Genomic DNA, 20,093 nt, shown 5'->3' with positions numbered 1-20,093 from the left:
ACACAAGCACGTATGTTTGCAGTCACACTTTTCTGCCAGAAGAATTCGGAGTCACTCACACAGACAGAAACGCACATAATACGTGCATTTACACACACCTGTGCACATACTTATGACATACTTATGCAAAAATAAAGACAAATGCACACATAATATAATCACAGCACATTGGCATGTTCCTGAGCTGACATGTACTGGGTACTTTGCAGTTATTGTATTTACTATATTTTGTAATGCTTTCTGTAAGTCATTCAGGATAAGGATGTCTGCTAATAAATGAAGAAAAGAAAGAAAGAGACAGACAGCTCCGAGCACTAGGTGAGGGTCCCCAGTCCAGGGCCCACCTCTGGGAGGCTCTCGCTGGGGCTGTGAGAAACGTGGGGATATTTCTCAAAACAGCAGGAGACCCTGGGTCACCACAATCAGGAACATCTGTGATGAAAGACAGAAAAAAAGAAAAGAGGAAAAAAGTAATTTGAAGGCTCTGTAGAGTGGGGTCTGCTCTGCAAAACAACCTAAATATTTCCCATTGTTTGGCATCCTTGAGTTAACCGCACGGGCCCATGGCACACCACAGGAACACACAAACACACACACACAATGCGCCATAGGCACACACAAGCACACACACACATGTGACGCACTCACTGGGCTGACACTAGCATTTCCAATAGCTTTTTTTTGTTTGTTTTTGATTTGTTAATTGTCCATTTGTTGTTTGATGTCTGTTTTTGTTGTATTGAATTTTGTCCCGAGCAGGGTGTGAGGACAGTAAATGGCTTGTGTCGACGGCATTCAATCCACACACAAGAAAAGCGATTGACAGGGTCGGTCAGGACATTTTGGACCCTCGTACGCAGTTTGGCTCACAGTCCGTGGCGGTTACACTCCCACACAGGCCTGCCACAGCATTCTGAGGTGGCTTTGATCCCTATTAATGCTCTATATTTTGCACAAAAGGACTCTGGAAACCAATTCTTCAGGCTTCCTGCTGGCATGGCCAGCCCCAGAGTTCTGTGTTGGTAAACATTGTGTCCTTTCAAAACATCAACCACTTTTTTCTTTTTTTTGTTGTAATTCGTTTTATTTTAAGATACAGCAGCTGGGAACACAGCAAAGCAATCTAAAGGACATGGTGAGTCTGCTGTTTTGTGTACAGCACACCTCAAAAGTGGAGTACAAGGCCTCTGTTCTAATTGTATGTCATATTCTTCTATATAGGACAGTTATGAAACAATGATGCATGGGCACAGGTGTGCCAGCCAATGTCACAGGGGTGTGGTAGCGCAGGGAGGGGTTGCCGGGGTAGGGGGGAGTGCCGGTGCTGTGGCAGGGCGCAGGGAGAGGGAGCCGCAGAGGAGAGGAGGGTGATGGAGGCGCTGGATTTCTGACACTGACAGCTTGTCGATAAAGCAGCGGAAGCGCTCCTGACTCACTCACAGCTCCTGACCCGGCACTGTGCTCCCAGCTCTGCTTCCTGCTAATCTCCTCTCTGCCCTCCTAATGGAGTTGCCATTAGCCCTCCCAGCTACCTCACCCCCTCTCTCTTTCTCTCTCTTTCTCTCACCCCTCTCCCTGCCTCTCCATCTCTCTCTCTCTCTTCATCTCGCTCTCTGCCTCTCCAACCATCTTTTGCACACCTTTCTCTGTCTCTTGCTCTTTCCCTCCCTCACACATTTCCTCTTTCCCTCCTACATATTATCTCCCTCCCTCCCTCCTCTCAGCTCTCTCCATCCCTCCACCAACTCCCCTTTGTCCCTCACACCTCCCGAGCCTTGTTCGTTCTTTAATTCCGTTTTCCACCTTCTTTTCCTCTCTCTCATTCTGTCTCTGTCTATGTATTTCACTGACTGTCTCCTTCATCCTCCTCCCCCCACCCACAATCCTCCACAATCCCAGGCCTCCAAAAACAGCAAGGACAGTGCTGAGGACTGAGGGACACACAGAACGCCCTTGTCACTGTGCCCCTCATCTCCTCTTGAGTGTCACCTGACGCACTAATGACATTCACAGCCTCCTGTGGGGACAGTCGCCGGGGGGGTGCGCACTTTTCAGATTACATCCTTTTCCTGTTGGCAGGTCCAAAGCAGAGGCCCTGGAGCACGTAGACAGAGAGCCTGAGAGCCAGACTCCCCCCCAGCTGCCTGTTCCCTGTTCCTGTTTCCCCTGGCAGGCTGGCAGGCTGGCTGATTGCCTGGCCCGACCTGGCACTCCTCTCCTCCAGATACCTTGAGCTATCAGTGTCCCATCCTATCCCATTCCATACCAACCTACCAGCATCCACAACCCCCCCCATCACGCCACTCTACTTCCCCCTGTCTCCTCACTTCCTGCCTCTTCTCCTGTGTGCCAAACCCCGGTCCCCTCTCCAGGTTGTGACATTATCGTATATTAGTACAGTACTTTATAATACAGTCTACGCTATATTAAAGTACGAAACAATATAGTATATTATTACAGTACAGTCTTACAATATAATACAGTGCAGTGTAGTACAGTGTACTGTAATACACATTATACTGTAGACCGTTGTATTGTGGCACAAATCCAGTGTGGTGTATCATGGTATACACATAAACATGTCGTGTCCATAGTAGCCTGTATCACAGACACTATCCTGCCTTTCTTATACTCTCTCTGCACTTTCGCATACCATCACTGATGCACATTTCACCACTGCTAACCTGACTTACATAGCTTGACTTGAATCATGGTAACAACCACAAACAACAAAAATAGAACTGGTCCAGGGGTCCAGGACTCAGCATGGTCTGCAGGAACACAAGTGCAATGTGTATGTAACATAGTGTGTAATATGTGCTGCCGTCACTCTAATATGTGTTTCCATATGACATTCTTTGGTCGCATATTACATTTTGTAGTCCGCTTGGCATTTTTGCATGAGACTCTGGTGATACTTTTCCTTATAATTGTCATATAATAAATGGGTTATATGATGTAAACGGCTTAATTACTCTTGGAGGGTATTTCTACTGTATAATCAGTTATAATAATGGTAATAACAATAATAATAATTGTACATATACAAATGTTAACTTATATACTGTCCTGAACATGCACATACTGTACCTGCTACTATACTGCAGATACTAAACTACTTACTTGTATATGTTATGCCTGATGCATACTACTCCTAACCTAAATTATACTCCATTACAAACTGTCACTGATATTAACCTGCATACTACCATAAAAAATAATATACTGTATATCCTATAACATATAACGGAAAACATATTGTCACATATAGGCAAAGTATCTTCAGAATCTTTTCCTTCTAGTTTTGTTTTGTGTTATTTCCCAAAATGCACTGCATTTGTAGATATAGTATTTGTTACGTGTCTGCTCAGCTACTTAAATTGACCACTAATTAAACTTATTAAGTTGCCTGATTTAACCATTTAACTATTATTATCATACAAATTGAATTATTATTATTTTATTTTCTTCATGCTCTTAAAGGAAGATTTCAAAGTGCCAGTAAAATGTATTTTCAGTCTCTTGGAATCAGCGACTTTTTTCTTTTTTTTTTGGAGCTGAAACCAACAAAAAATCAACCAATCAGCTGAGCCCCTTGCAGAACCAGGAGGGAGAAACTCTGACCTCAGCCCTGCTCTTTCACCAGCTGTGGTGAGTAACAGCCGATCATTTACAAACACTTCAGCTGAAGTTTAAGACTTTAATAAAAAAGAGAATCTTCTCTTTGACGCAGTTACACAGAGGGTATGCTGAGGTCATGACCTGAGTTTTGCACGCAGGGGTGAACAGGATCACTCCTCCACCACACACACACACACACACACACACTCTCCTGGAGCTCTGGTGACTTGAATGGACTTTTGGGATGATTGACAGCAGGGCTGGGGCTTGATTGACAGGCAGCATTGTTCCATACCCACAGCGGGGGTCCTTGATTTGACACAACAGGCTGCCCTGCACAGTGCCTGACAGAGCCAACCCAGGGCACAAGGGGAACATGGGCAGGGCAGGGCAGAGGCTGAGAGGGCGGGTAGGGGGGTGGGGGGGAGCTCTCTGTCAGGGACACCACCAGCGCACCCAGCCCCCCCACTCGAACACACACACACCCTCCATCTCCATTGTGAAGGAGGTGAGAGGTGGGAGAGCTTGTTGCAGGCATGCAGAGGATGCCTGACCCCTTGCTGCTGACCCACAGAACAAACAGACCTCACACAAGGCTGCCGTGCAAACATGCAGAGCTTCTGATAGGAGCAAACTGCCTGTCTCTCCCAGACACACTATAAACCTTTATAAATGTATAAACTTACTTTCTATCTATCTATCTATCTATCTATCTATCTATCTATCTATCTATCTATCTATCAGTCCTTCCCCCCAGTCACTTACACAATGCAGGTTAGAGAGCAGTCAGACCAGTGTGTACCACTTGAAAATTAATACTTTTATTCACGACCAGCCACCACTGCAGGGTCGCACTGCAGAAACCAGATAAAAACAAAGCAAAAAACATCACAAGGGGCATTTCTTCTATCTTTAAATAAATACTTTACTGTTTCTTCCCACAGTAACGACTTCAATAAATATCTGTGGCTCGTCAACGACATTGGCAAGGGAAAAAAAATATGTGTAAAATTAATATATATATATTTATTTATATATATATATATATATATATATATATATTTATACATTTATATATACCTTTTCTTATTTTATTTTATTTGTACAACATACAAGATGCCAATTTGTACCAAAGCAATACTTAGGATTACTCATGGGGGAGGTGACAGAAGTTAACCTACGGGCTGCACCAGATTGACACTCCTTTACAATGCACATTACCAGTACAGTGCAACCTGTCCTCTCTCAGCACAGCACCACTGACTGACTGACAGGAGCACAGGATCACACAGACCTGCTCAGCAGTGCTGGCAAAAAGGGAGGATTTATTTTTCCCAGGTTGCATTGTGGAGAGGAAGTGGTTCAGACAGCAGGCGTTACTGAACAGAGAGAGCTGTCTGTGGCTCTTGTCATGCAGAAGCTACACACACCCTCACACACACACATATACACCTACACATACACACACTCACACTTACACACACACATATATGTATATATAGTATTAATCTCCACATGGCAATCACCAGACCATTTCAATGTCCAGGTCTGAACTGTGATTTTACAGGATATTACAGTAAGCATGAGCTTGTTTTAACTCTATAGTGATGTCAATACATATATGTGTATCGGGTGAATATGTGTTTAATAGTATTTTGTAACTCATCAGCACCTTAAGCAATGGGTAAGGTTCTACATTGGTCCTCTGCAGCCAATTGGTATATCAGGATTTGAGATGCTCCAGCGGAAGGAATGCCTGGATTAAAGTGTGCCTCTTCCGGGTCCAGGACTGCGCCAGCCTGCACCAGTGTGGTTCCCGGGGGGCACAGGCCGTCCCCTGAGCCCCTGGATAGTGGAATGGAAGCTGTGTAGATCTCAGAGCTCTACCTACTGGCCAAAAGAGCCAGGCCCATTGCACCTGTAGTTACTTACTAAGACAATCCCAGTACAGCAACCCTTTCCAACAGACTTCTCCCCCACAATGCAACAGTAGTGTAAAGCAGCAGAATGATCAGGCTTCTGACAGACTCAAGGTTAATATCAATAATGAAAAGAAAAAAGTTGAAGGAGGAGGAGGAGAAAAAGAGGAAGAAAAAATAATAATAATAATAATAATTACATACAAAAATATATCAAAGTAATTCTAACAAATATGATTATTCTGCAGATATATATATATATGTATATATACAGTGCACACTGCGCATCATTCTCAAACAAACCCAGACACAACTGCAGTGTTTTTTTGACAGCATGCTCCTCTCTGGGCCTGGCTGGCCTCTCTGTGTGCTCTGTGCTCCTCTCTGTAGCCAAACAGCCAAGACAGACAGTGTAGGTATTGCCCAGGCTCCCCTAGGGGCAGATTCTCAGTTTCAGCCTGTAGGCACTGTATGAGTCAGTCAATGGAGTGTCCATAGTCGCACCCCGAGGAGACCAGCATCTGCCCAGCGTTCTTCTCTCCACAGAGTTGATGCTAAACTCTCACACACAGCTTCCAGTACCCTAGGGGGCATCTGGGCACCGTGCACAGCTTTGTGCTTTCTGTTCCCCCGTGTACATCTCCAAAAGATCATCTGCCATTCCAAAAGTATGTTTTTATTTATTTATTGATGGATTTTTAGTCCCCAAACAGGTAGTTGCAGGTTCTGTGTTCAGTCCTGCTGGTCCCTACTTTTCTGTTGACTGCCATTCATGAATCCAGAACCCCCACCACCTCATCCATCATTGGAAGGATGTTCCCCGAGCAAATGGCACAAGGCAAGGCCTGGCACCTGGCTGGTGAGGACAAGGCTGCGACCAGACACTTGGTCTCCAGAAAAAAAGCTCTTGTACAAAAAAGGAAACTCCCACGAGCACTGCAGAGCCAGGCTGCATCAGCTGATGCACCAAGAGCACCAAGGAGCACAGGCCCCAGGTGGGAGCACAGACCAGTGGGGCTTCTTCACAGTGTTGTCAGTTAAAACAGGACAATTATACATATATAATTCCCCCTCTCTCTCTCTCTCTCTCTCTCACGGCTCCATCTCCAAGAGTCTCATTGAAGTTTGGTCATCGAACGTGGCTTGAAAAATTCCCACCTGCATTGTTTCTCAGCCTGGAGACTGAAGTGCTGTAGAGACACAGTGAGGTCCACACCTCCTGTTTTTCACCACATCGCTGCTCTCCATCCCCCCGGCTCCAGGGGAACATTGGCCCAACTCGCTAGTTGCCACAGCTTTCACACCACGTCCACCTGCAGATCCTGGGGCTCAGGCCAAGAGGACCTGAACATACCCTCAGAGCCACCTGTAGCCTTTATCCGATGTGTTGGTGTGGATGTTTTTTTCTTTTTCTTAACTCTCCTATACGGTGCAAACTGAAAGATTCCGACTGTCTTGACGGGTAAGGAAAAATAAAAAATGAAAGGAAGGATAGATAGAAAGAAAATAAAAAGTAAAATAAATAAATAAATATCCGGAACAAGTTAAATAAAGACACAGGTGCTGTGGTTTGGAGGGCTGCAATACCCACAGTTGTAGATTGTTTGAGGTGGCCACTTTCAGACAGTGTCTCGCTGCTTGTGGTGGTGGGGGATGGGACGGGGAGGTGGGGGGGTGGTTTTGGGACGGGGGGATGGGGTGGGGTGGTAGGGGCAGTGGAAATGGCAGGGGAGTCGTGGGTGTGCACAAGTGATTCTGTAGTGGTGATGCTCCCCATGTCATACTGGCTTCTCCAGGGTCTTGGGGAAGGGCGTGCGATTGGAGGAGGAGGACGACGAGATTTTGCGGCACACAGTGTTGGTGTTGCTGCAGCGACAGCCGGGCCGGGTGGCGCGGTCGTAGCCCTGCTGGCACAGGCTGAGGCAGGCCCTGGCAGGGGGGTAGCAGCACAGGCAGGGCAGGCAGAGGGACAGTAGCCCCATGGTGCCCCAGCGCGCCAGGGCGTGGGCCGGGCTGCAAGAGCAGGGATGGTCGGCGCAGTTGTCCTCGTCGTCAGCTGAGCAGTGGTAGAACAGGCCCTTGATGCAGCAGAGGCAGGTGCCATACTCCACCACGCTCTCAGCCGAGCACAGGCAGCGCTGCCCGCACACCCAGCAGGACGGCAGCCCCCGGGGGGCGCCGCACTCCTCACACTTGCACTTGCCGCAGCGCTCACAGATGAACAGGTGCCGGCCCAAGTCGGGCCCACCCGCCAGTGCCTTGCCCAGCTCCTCAGGCTTCAGCTCCGCCTTGGGCTGCCCGTGCACCGCCAGCGGCCCAGAGTGCGAGGGCGTGATGCCGGAGATCAGCCTCTGGTCAGAGGCAGCACTGCTGCGGGACACTGAGCTCACGGTGCTGGAGCGGCTCAGGTGTGCCAGGTGCTGGGGGGGGTGGTGGTGGCTCTGGCTGCGGGGTAGGGGTTGGGCCGGGCCGGGCCGAGGGTCGTCCTGGCTCCACTCTGGCTTGTGGGCTGTTGACACTCCTGGCTCCAGCACCACTGGCCGCTCCACATAGTCATTGCTGGCCCGGATGGCCCGGATCTGGTCGATGGACAGAACCGGCACTGGCTGCAGGTCCAGCGCGTCTGGATCCATCCTGGGAGGGGTGGGTGGGGGAGGTGGGGAGCTGCTCGACGGGGCGTGCGGCTCTCAGGGCACATCGGAGAAACCTGCCGACACAGACAGAGACAGACAGACGGTCACTCATCTGTACAAAAACACAGAGTAGCATGGTGGCTTTGCAACAGCTGTTCTCACACTATGCTGTGTACCTCTGTACTGTGAATCCCTGCATGCAATTTGCTTCCCTGTACTTCTGTTAAGATGCCCTGCCCTCCACTGTACTCTAATCAAATGTATACTACAGTTTTCACTGTATTTTCTCATCCTTTGAACATTTTTAATTTCTGACAAAGTGATTAAGTCGAATTCAACACATGGATATAAAAGGCACTGGCAGAGTGTCACCCATGATCTCTGCATCTTAGTTGCTGAACCTGCTACAGCACCGGCACGCTGAGACTCACATGGGTCCAGACAAGGCTGGAGCGATAGACTATGTCATTAGGGTGAAATGGAAAAGCATTTAAATGGCCCAGACTGGGAGATAAGATAGCAGAGGAGCAGGGCTGACTTCACTTGAAACGGAAATCTATCCACAGGCACAGCAATTAGCGCAGCCCAACTCAGTCTGCTGGCAACCTGGAAGCCCTCAGCTGAATGGCTGACTAAAGCCTGGGATGCTTTTAGGAAGGAAAGATAGGATCCAGATAGGCAGGCCAAATCTGCACAGCATCAAAGCCTGAGAACCACAAACTACGGAAGCGGTAAATGAAATTATTCCTTAATACGATTTACAGCCTAGGTAAAACACGAGTACTGTAATGTTCAATTAGCAGGCGGAAGCAGGGCCGCCTACAGGATGTCCAAGCACAGCCCCAAGTGTCATTTTTTACAGAAGACTGGGAGTCCTGCAACACCACTCCTAGAGAGCATTAGTCCGGAAGACTATGCCAAGGTCTGAAAACACTTTGGTTTCAGAGCTGTGAGGAGAATTGAACAACTCCAGGTCTGTGAATAATTGGTGTTGATTACAGAAACAGGAGCTCAGGCAGGTGTAGCTAATTAAAGACCAGGGGATGATGAGATTTCAGACAACAGGGAGGGCAAACTCCACTGGGCCGGTCACTAAAAGGCCAAATCCTCCAATCTGACTGAGCACTGGCATTTGTGCTGTATAGAAATGCAGGAGTCAAATCTCAGCTAGCAGTTGACATGTAGAGCACAGTACAGTACAGCACAGCTACAGTACAGCACAGCTACAGAACACCACGGCCGGAGTAATCACATAGGGAGACTGAGGGATTATGGGATTGCACTATTGTGTTTGGGAAGCCCCATCGCAGCATCCCTCGCTCCCCCGCAGGGACGGCAGCTCCCTCACCCTCCATTAGCGCAACACTGTAAAGTGAGCTGTATCGTGTGCATGCTCAGCTCCCCTACAGCACACACTGACTCCAGCCAGGGAGGGGGAAGAGAGAGAGAGAGAGAGAGAGAGAGAGAGAGAGAGAGAGAGAGAGAGAGAGAGACAAAGAGAGAAAGGGTGAGATAGAGAGAGAGGGAGAAGGAGAGAGAAAGCAAGAGACAATAAGAGAAATGGGGGGGGGGATCAATAGCCAGCACTCACATCAGGACCACAGACTCCCTCTCCCTCTGAAGCTCAGGCTTTGTGAGAGTTTAGCACAGGAAAGCTTGGCTATAGTTTGTGCAGTGTTTTGCAGTGTTTTGCCCATGGTGGATTAACATGCTTACCATGAGTTCACTTTGCTTTGCTGTCTACAGTAAACCTCCATAAGGGTCATCCTGCTAAAGGCTGGAGTGTGACTCGGGAGGAAGGCTCAGGGCTCACTCTTGTGAATGTTTGCTGTAGAGCCCCTGAGTGTGAACACACTGTGCTTATATAATTCTACACATCTTCTCCCCAGGTTATAGCGCAGTCCTCCTGTACAGCAGCGATTCTGCACTTGTGGTTCATAGATAGCATCAGGGTGTCTGAGGCGGTCTAGACCTGGCTTGAGCTCCCACCCACACAGTCCTGGGGGTAGTGTGGATCCCCTTATGGAACAAACCTATTTTTTATATCTGGTCAATGAAGTACAATCCCTGTATTTTTTATATACAATAAAGCGGCCAATGGTATATTTAGAATACAGGATATATATGTTTAAAATGTATTTTAATTAAAATCCATAAATTTATTTTAAATATTCAAAATACATGGTAACAATTAACCTTACCACATCTTTTGAACATATAAATTAATATATGGATTACAGAATAAAATTACAGATTTAAAATATATCCCATAAATTGGTCACTTCAGGTATATGAAAGGATCATACCTTGAGCTACAATATATTAAACATATATCTTTGTTCCATATGGGTCAATCGCTCCAGAGATACTAGAACGGAAATTAATTTCTAAACTAAACATAAATTAAATATATGGATGACAGACTAATATCAAATTTCAAATATACCACAAAAAGGCTAGTTTTGGCATAAAGGAATATAAGGATCTACCATATATTCAAAATACATGTGTGTTCTGTATGGGAATCCTGTGCCAAGCTGCTAGGTTCCAAGAGCAGTTTAATACAGAGTGCTATAAACTGAACTAGTATCACGCACACACACACACACACACACCCTTCCATTAACAACTCAACTAAAACCAATATATTTCAGCCTGCACAGCATCAATTGGCAAGGTGACACTCTGCGCGTGCGGCAGTCAGAGCACCGGTGAGTGGATGCAAGGAAAGCATCCCTCAAAGCACAGGTTCTTCCCTCACTTCACTCGCCTGTTCCAGTAACATGTGTGTCTATTTGTCTCCTCATTATTTGCCGTGCCAAATTTAACTTTCCCAAATCAGACTCCTACAAGTGATACATCCGGCGCAGTCACTTCCAAGAAGTCAAGTCTCATTCATACTCAGACCTACTGCCTGCCCGCCTGCATGATGTCACTCTTAGCTGCAGAAATGCTTTTAGCCAAGTGATGATGTAATGGAAGCAGCTGTAGTTGGCACTTTGATAGCAGCCCAGCGAATTAAATCGGTAAAGTCAGACAGAGAAACAGAGAGACAGGGAGACCGGGACACAAGCCCTGTAAAACTATGGGGCTGCCATTGTCAAAACTGTGAAGAAGAACAAGAAAAAGAAGAACTTACAATGGAGCCCTTCAATTCCACTCTAAGAGGAGGAGGAGAGGAGAAGAGAGGAGTGGGGGGAAAGAGATGAGAGGAGAGAAGAGGGGAGAAGAGGGGAGGAGAGGAGGTAGGGGCCAGGGCTGGAGTAATCTGAAGACTGGGAGCTCCACACAGGGAGTATAATTGCTGACTGCACTGTGGCTCACACAAGCCAGGGCTCCTGCAAGCGCTCCCTTGCAGACATCCTTGGCACAGTAACTCAATCTGCTGCTGGAACAGGATGAGGAGCCCATATTATTCATAACAAATCGGAACACATTACTTGGCTCGGGGAAATTCAAAACCAAGAATTGGAAAAACAATATCATTAAAAAATAATGATAATATCAATCTATCTCTATATATATATTCAAAGTGTGTAGTGGGGTGGGAGTCAAAATGAAGGCAGAAAAACATGATTGCTGTGTTATTGCAGGGTCAGTAGATGGTTCTACTATAAAGCAGAGGGGGCTTGAAGTATCCTGTAATTTATTTACCTCCCCTCCCCCTACAGATACCACATAGATGCCCCCCAAAGAAAGAAGTAAAATCAGACCATCCATTATTAATATTTTGTTTCCTGTTTTGATCTGCTTCTAGGATTTGTCTGTCTGTACCCCACGAAATCAATGTAAGGCGTTCTCAAGACACACCTGGCACACCTCAGTGGTGGACAGGACTGCGTCAGGCTGATTATAGGCCTCTTCCCACACCGCACGGACGACTCCACTCAAAGCAACGAAAAGCACAATCACACGCTTCTAAAGTACACACTCCCGTGCCCACCCAGCCACGCTGTAGGTCAGGCAGTCTGCAGCCATGCCACCTCACACAAGTGCTCCTCTAGCAAAGTAGAGTACAACCAGGGGCAGAGAGACAGGGCCCTGAGCTGGAACAATAAGGGGGTTTATTAGAAGGTGCCATTTCTCAGGCCTCAAAATGAACAGTGTAGCCACCATCACAGGTTATTATTAAAGGAAACATTTGTCCAGTTCATTTCATAGTTAGTTAAATCGATCAATTTGGAGCTAAGGTGGAGGGACCCTGTGGGGCCAACAGCACTGCAGCAGTGTGCCCAGAAGTGCTAACTGACAAGCACAGGGACAGTGCTAGAGAGAGGGTCAGGGTTAGGCGGACGTCACTAGATCAGCTGACAGGGCAGAAGGCCAATCAGGGAACGTTCCCACAACACACAGATCTATCTGTCAGCTGTTTCATTTTTCTTCCGATGGACAAGTGCATGGAATTCACAACACAGTCTGAATGTTAATAGCAATGTGCTGGAAATGGGAGGGATACAGACACTGACTTGAAAAGGTTATTGATTATTTGATTGATTGATTTAACATATTATTATTATTGTTTTTATTTTAGTATTTTTTTCGATTTTATTTTCCCAGCCTCCCACAAGATGCCTACTTTGGCCCCTGGGATGAGAAGGCTGTGGTGGACTAAGGAAGGTGCAGACACACCAGCCTCTGTAGGGACATGGAGCAGGGGAAGGGAGACGGAGGCCTCTGTGCCCCCCGGCACAGAGCCTCCTCACAGGGCAGAAACATGACAAGCACTGGGACCCAGCACTGCTCCCCTGGTCCTGCTGGGAACACGGGGGGATTGAATGACAAGAAATTGTATGAGATTCCGGATGTGCTGAATCTGACCCCCCAGCATGGACTGAAATAGATACTGCAGGGAAGGGAAAAGGAGAGAAGGAGAGAGAGAAGGAGAGAGAGGGAGAGAGGGAAAGAAAGAGGGAAAGAGAGAGTGGGAGGGTGAGTGAAAGGAGGAATGAGGGAGAGAGAGAAAAAGAGATAGACCAGGAGATAAGAGGAGAGAGGAACATGCAGGGAGAGAAGGCAGGTGGGGGGGAAGTACAGGCGCATGTCATTCTCTACCCCTCCTTGCCCTGGCTCTGACAATGAAGAAGACAGGGTGTAAAACATTGGTTAAGAGACCCTGGGGTTTGTCTCCCCCCCATACACACATACACATACATGACCAGCTGAACTGTACACACAGCAGACACACACACACACACACACACACACACACACACACAGCTGCTGAAAGAAAGATAAGTTTTCAAATCATGAGCCGGAGCCAATTGGTAAAAAATAAATAAATAACTAAATACATGCATCACTATTATTATTATTAAAATAGTTGTCATTTCATTAATGAAGCATTACAAGATTTCATATTATTATCATGATTGTTGGCTTTGGATTAAGCATTCAAATACTTAATTTTATCACTATCACTGCCACTGTCTTTGTGCCCGACACTGTATGTCTTAAGGTGAAGTCATGGACGTAACTCAGAGTGCTCCTGTGACTGCATCGCAAACCCAGAGCCCCATTCCACAAAAGCATTGCTGTGCTGTGCTGTATTGTAGCTGTGCTGTTTTGTCCTGTGCCGTGCTGTGCTGTGCTGTGTAGCTATTGATCTACATTTTTTATTCTCTCATTCTCTCTCTCTCTCTCTCTCTCTCTGCGGCCAAGCATTTAAAACACAACTCTTCTCCTTTCCAGTTCAGATGTGTCTTTCAATTCCCACCATCACCACCCCCACCCTGCCCAACCTCCCCACACACCCTCCCTTTGCCCCCCATCTTACACACATACACACACCCGCCCTAAGTTACCCTATCTGGAGAGGTGCATTCTCATCTGGAAAGAAACAATCATAACAATAACGTAACTGTGCTGCACAGCAAACTAACTGCAGTGAACCTGACTGGAATTCATAACTCAGAGAAAATGAACCAGAAAAGCAGAAAAAAGTGCAAAAGTGCATGTGAGGTACTAGATCAGGGAGGAAAATGCAAAATGTCCTAAATGCAAAATAAAATATAACAATAATAATAATAATAATAATAATAATAATAATAATAATAATAATAATAATAAAAATCTCATCCCATTTAACTAGAATTAACTTTTATCAGCATGGTCACTCCAACAGCCCTATAGTCTCCTTACCTCTGTATCTTGGGAGATCCATTCTGTGCGAGTCTGTGTGTGCCGGCTGTATGAAGAGTCCCCGCTGTCTTCACCTTGAGTTCTCAGAGCTCAGTCAAAAAAAAACAAAAAGTCTCCTGCTACTCCTCTCAGTCCAGGAAGAATTGAAAAGCCCATTCCACAGCGAGCATCTAACAGCGCGGGACGGGACGGGCGCCGCACGAGACCAGGATACAAACAGAACCGATCACCAAATGAAAAGATAAAAATAAGAAATAAATCAAATCAAACCAAATCAAAAGTGGTATCCAATATACTTAGGCAATAAATATCTCTAAAAAGGAAAATGTGTAATTAATATAAAAATATATACAAAAGCAATAAGAGTGCACAGAACAATGACAACAAAAAGGGTCCCATCAAAAAGCAAACAAAAACAAATATATATTCCAGTTATAAAAGTAGGATTGCTTCTATTATCTCATCCAAATATGATAATGATAATACTAATACTAATGCTAACACTAATATAAAAACCATGCACCTCAGTAACTGATGTAGGACTGTAGCACTGCCCTGTTTTTATCTCCCAATTAAAGTTGAAAGTGTGAGTTCTGGATGCTCTCTCTCTCTCTCTCTCTCTCTCTCTCTCCCTTGCTCACTCTAACCCTCTCTCTCTCTCTCTTTCTCCCTGCTCAGCTCTTCCTGGCTGCGTGTTTATCTTCTCATTCTCTGAGGTCTGTGTAAAATCTAGTGGAGAGAGAGAGGGAGAGTGGAGAGACTGGGATGTGTTTGCGTGTGTGTTTGTGTGTGTGTGTGAGAGAGAGAGTGTGTGTGCATGCACAAGTATGTGTGTGTGTGTCTGTGAGTGAGTGAGTGAACAAGCGTCTGAGCGAGTGAGTGATCGGGAGGGATGAGGGATATGAATGGTGTGGAGGAGGTGGGGGGGGGGGTTGGTTTTGGGTTATACATTTGCTGGAGATAGTTAATGGGTAAGTGGCGTCATCAAGATGAAACCCAATAGCCCATTTACACTCCCAGAGGCTGTGCTCCTTCCGGTCCCAGAACACAGCCAGCAGAGAGAGAGAGGGGAGAGAGAGAGAGAGAGAGAGAGAGAGAGAGAACTCAAACAGATCTATGTGAAAAGGCTGGGGGAGAGAGAGAGAGAGAGAGAGAGAGAGAGAGAGAGAGAGAAATGACAGAACAGAGGAAACTGCTGATAGGTGAAGGAGGAAGTAAAAGAAAGAAAGAAAGAGAGAGAGAAAAAAAGAAAAACCCCAAGCCCCAGTCCCAGCAGAGCGCAGATGAAATCCCCAGGGGGGTCACTGACCATTGACCTCAAAGTCAGAATCTTGTGCAAACCGTGCAGGTTAGTGTGAGTGTCCACATAACTGTGCATTGAACAGCTGGGAGCAGCTGGGATAGGAAGCTATTTTCACCTTGACCAGTATTCAACTTCAAGTTTGCACCAAACCCAACAGGAAGGTTTGCATATCTGTATATAATCTGCCTGGCCACATCTCTGAGCTCGAAATGCGCTAATAACAAACCATATTACAGAAAGGGACGGGCTCAGGGGACTAGGTCAGGGGACAGGCTCAGGGGACAGGGTCACAGGGGACAGGGCGTGCTACTCCAGCTCAGAGTCCTAGGCTGACCTAGTGATGTCAGCGCAGTGTACCATACAATCCTGTAATCCTGCACTGCTCAGCGCTCCTCGAAACCCGTCTCTCTCCTGGATTTCACCCAGTCACCCCCCTGCACCCCCGCCCAACTCAAAACAATGAGCTAACTTGGGTTCTGAGAAAACCCTTCGCTTAATTACAGCCATTTTTCAAAATTATTTCTTGATGAATAATTGATTTTTGTTTTAATTTATATATTTATTGAAGGTAACACCAGCTCAGGGGCAGGTGTCTCTGCACATCAATAATTAATGTCACACAGGTAGAAAGAGGAGAAGCATCTCAGGCGACAGCGGCCCCTCCCTCTCTCCTTCTGGTTCTGCTCTCTTTCACTCCCTCAGCGATCCTCATCTCTGTGCCTCCGGCTGCCTGCTGTTTCCTCCCCTTCCCTCCATCCTCCCTTTCATCCTTCCCCTTCTCTCTCTCTCTCTCTCTCTCTCTCTCTCTCTGTCAGGATAGAGTCTCAAGCAACACTTTCCTTAAAGAAACATCGGGAATGACACCCTAAAATGGAACAGATATAAACCGTGGCAGTCCAAAAAGTTATTTTATGTGCATTGGTTCCTGATCCCCATCCCCCGCCTTGTCACAGTTGGCTGCGGCTGCTGCCCATCAGCAAGACCTGCCCTGTGACCAACCTTCCAGCAGATCCCCATCCCCAGTGCCTACCCCCAACCCCTCCCACCTCAGGTGACTCAGCCCCACCCTCCTTTACACACAGTGGCCCAATAGGCAGCTGCATTATAGTTTTTCTCGATTGCTTAGATACTTTTAATGAAACTGGAGTCAACTTGATCTCCATTATAACCTAATGAGCCCTACAGTATTATTTTTTGAAAAACACTAAGCCATTTCTCATTGCTTTCACACCCACGAATAGTGATGCAATTTCTCCCTCCATACTCTCCTTTTCTCAATCCAGCTGCTTCTCTGCTTGGAGGTGGAAAGTTTATGATTACTATCCACATGACCAGACGTTCCTCCTAGATGCAATGAATACCAGTTGGTCAATTACTGCAGAGGACTGCCATGCGACATGTAAGGAGAATTGTGCCTAGCTGTGAGGGAAAACAGCCAGTGTGATGCTGATGAAAACATGTGGCCTAATGGACCGAACATGGTGTATACTGTATTTGTGTTGCCTCTATTGACATTGCTTTGTTCTTGCAGTGATTTGTTAGCTTGGAGTATTCCAATCCCCCCTCCACACAACTCTGTAAATCGCAATATCTCTTCAAGGTCTCCTTCCCTGATCCTCCTCCTCCTCCTGCTCACCCAGCTCCTCTGGCACCTCAGCCTGCAAAGCAGAGCAGAAACTAATTTCGGGTTTTCAATGGAGAAGATTCCCAGCAGTGCAAATTTAGGATGGCATCTGAGGTTCACATAGTGAGAGAATGATTGGCTGAAGGTGGAGTGAGATAGAGGGCTGTGTGTGTGTGTGTATCTGTGCTTACTCACACCCAAACCCCCTCCCCTCCACACTCTGTGATCCAGGAAAATAATGGCAGATTGTCCTGTCAGATAAGAGGCGGGGCTGGATGCGAGGCTGGCTGTGCCGCCCATGGCAGGATCAATGTGAAATGGCCTGGGTGACGACTGGCACATTCGGCCTCCACCGCTCACAGAGTCATTCCTGTCTTCCGGCTATGGCAGCCTGTGTGTACATGCACATGGTGTGAGTGTGTGTGTGTGTGTGTGTGTGTGTGTGTGTGTGCTCAACAGAGTCTGTGTTTGCACGTGCCTGCAGCAGGGTCCCAAGGTTACAGGTCACAGCATGACAATGGGAGTGAAAACAACAGAAATCAGAGCAGCTCATCAACTCCTCTCAAAACACTGCAGCACTGACACACTAAACACACTGCAGCCCAGCACTGAGACACTGACACACTGAACACACTGCAGCCCAGCACTGAGACACTGACACACTGAATACACATAACCTCTACATTGCAACAAACTTTTGACAACTGAACTCCAGAACACACCTGCACAGCTACACAAACACACATACGCTGATTCTGATCAGCATGAATGAGCCCCTCCACCCCTTCACCACACCTGTTGCGCCCCCCCAACTCCCCCTCTCCCGTGGCCCAGATACCGTGCCTGTGCTGTAATGCCCATCTGTAATTGTACTTGATATTTCAGCTGAAGTATCCGGGTTCCATTAGCTGACCGGAGCTCTCCGATTGGCTCCCGTCGCCCTAGAAAATAACGGGGCTGGCTGCCGGCCAAACAGTCATTTCCTGTCAGTCTGATAGCCTGCAGCCGATTAGAAGGAAATGCATTTCCTGACTGTGTATAAAATTTTTATTAATGGACAAGAGTGCATCAGTGGCTCTGTGAGCTCCTGGAGCTGGAGGAGAGAGAGAGAGAGAGAGAGAATGAGAAAGAGTAAGTCAGGGAGAGTCAGTCAAAGTGAGAGAGGGAGAGGGAGAGAGAGCAAGAGAAGGATAGCTCTCCACACTGAGAGGAGTTTGAAAGTAAGAAAGCGATTGAGTGTGAGCAAAGCAGTGCAGTTACAGACAAGCCATTGCCCACACGGTGAGGGGGGGAGTGGGTACAGGCATCCAGTTATTGACACTTCAGACCCACTTCATAGTAGCTTTGTGGCTTTCCCATTTAAAATAAGGGCTGAGGAGATAGGATAAATCATTATACCTCTCTAGAAATTAAACAGGCCTCATTCCACTGGGGAAAATAAACCAAAACCCCCCCTGGGTGGGTGAGCCCCAACAGGGCCTACAGGGCTGCGCATAGGCCTTGAAGTCACCGGCAGTTTGTTCCTTGCACTGTGACGTTTACGTTTGTGTAAAAATTAAGTAGCAAATGTACAGTGTACGGTAATGTTTGTGGAACCGAGCTGTCGCCTCCGCTGTTACAGTCGGTAATAGTGGAAAAGGCTCACTTACTGTCAGTTCTCAACACTGCTGGCTGTCAGAGAGTCCTGTGAACTGTGGGCATTGTGCATGGTGGGGGGGAACAGAGGACCGCGGAGCAGGGGCAGGGGTGGGCTTCTGTCTGAAGGTAAAGAGGACTCCCCTCTATCTCTATCTATCTCCCTCTGTGTCTCGGTCTCTCTCCCCCTCTCTCTCCTGCTGCGAGGGTTCAGGGGACTGCGGATGCGGCGCTGACATTATATCCGATTATTAATATTAATAATTAAAGTGCAGACAGAAGTGAGGAAATCTGACCCCCCAGCTGCGACTCCAGCTAAACTTCTGATCAACAACACTGTATGCCTGGAGGGCTAGGGAGATACAGGGAGAGAAGACCGGCAGAGAAAGACAGAGAGAGAAATGGAAAGAGACAGACAGGGAGAGAAAGACGGGAAGAGAAGGACAGGGAGAGAGACAGAGAAAGACCAGGAGATTACAGAGTGTGCTGTGCAGTGACTCCAGTCTGTGCTGTAGTGCACTGTGCTCTGCCCAGGTCAGAGGTTGGCCGGTAGAGTGCTGTTTAATGGCTGCTATTTAAAGACTAGGCAAGCAGACCACTTCTCTGCCCAGGTACTCTGAGCAGTAACAGCAGTTCAGGGCAGAAGCATTAGGATCCCAAAATAACTCCATAAGAGAAAAGATCGCAACCACCACTGACCCATGACCAGCCCTCCTCGCCGCCTCCCTCTTGCACGTCACCGGCAACCTGCTGGTGCGGTCTGCCTCCACTGCTCCTGTCACAGAAACACAGGTCTTATTGCAAAGGAAGTCTGGTCATTTATGATTTTTTGATTATGATTTATTGATTTATTAGTTATGCATGTGAAATACAAAACCCCTTTGTATTCTGTGGGCATTTCTCATTTTGATGGGCTCAGTGCCATCTAACCAAGCCCTGAAAATAGTTTGAGTGGGTCTGATTGTCTGACTTCCATTACGTTTTGGCTCAGACCGAATAAAAACTAACCTATCCCACCACCACCCCCATCTCAAAATTACAATCTTACAACCCTGTCTGAAAATGTATTTATAAGCAGTTCTTTTTACAATAAATACAATGTAATTTGTGACACGGAGGGAGGTGGATGTGATCTGGCCCTGAGTCTCTGCTGCACTTCTACTTAAAGCACCTGCGGCTCTTTCCTGTGGTTGACCCTTGACCTCTCTAACCTGCTGTTC

The 20,093-nt window shown here is 47.0% G+C and overlaps 1 protein-coding gene across 1 annotated transcript; it reads right to left on the bottom strand.

Annotated features, from left to right (window-relative positions):
* Positions 1-4,420: 4,420 nt before the first annotated feature.
* On the bottom strand, positions 4,421-15,654 carry LOC136760036 (protein sprouty homolog 3). Its single transcript, XM_066715269.1, has 2 exons — positions 14,312-15,654; positions 4,421-8,247 (listed from the first exon to the last, which is right to left on the bottom strand). The coding sequence occupies exon 2, from the start codon at positions 8,171-8,173 to the stop codon at positions 7,319-7,321; it is 855 nt and encodes a 284-aa protein (XP_066571366.1). The 5' UTR covers positions 8,174-8,247; positions 14,312-15,654; the 3' UTR covers positions 4,421-7,318.
* Between the last annotated feature and the right edge of the window lie 4,439 nt (positions 15,655-20,093).

The sequence above is a fragment of the Amia ocellicauda genome, chromosome 10 (assembly GCF_036373705.1).
Source record: "Amia ocellicauda isolate fAmiCal2 chromosome 10, fAmiCal2.hap1, whole genome shotgun sequence".
Classification (NCBI taxonomy): domain Eukaryota; kingdom Metazoa; phylum Chordata; class Actinopteri; order Amiiformes; family Amiidae; genus Amia; species Amia ocellicauda.
The sequence above is the reverse complement of the archived record's forward strand: the minus strand, read 5'-3'. Positions and strand labels throughout refer to the sequence as shown.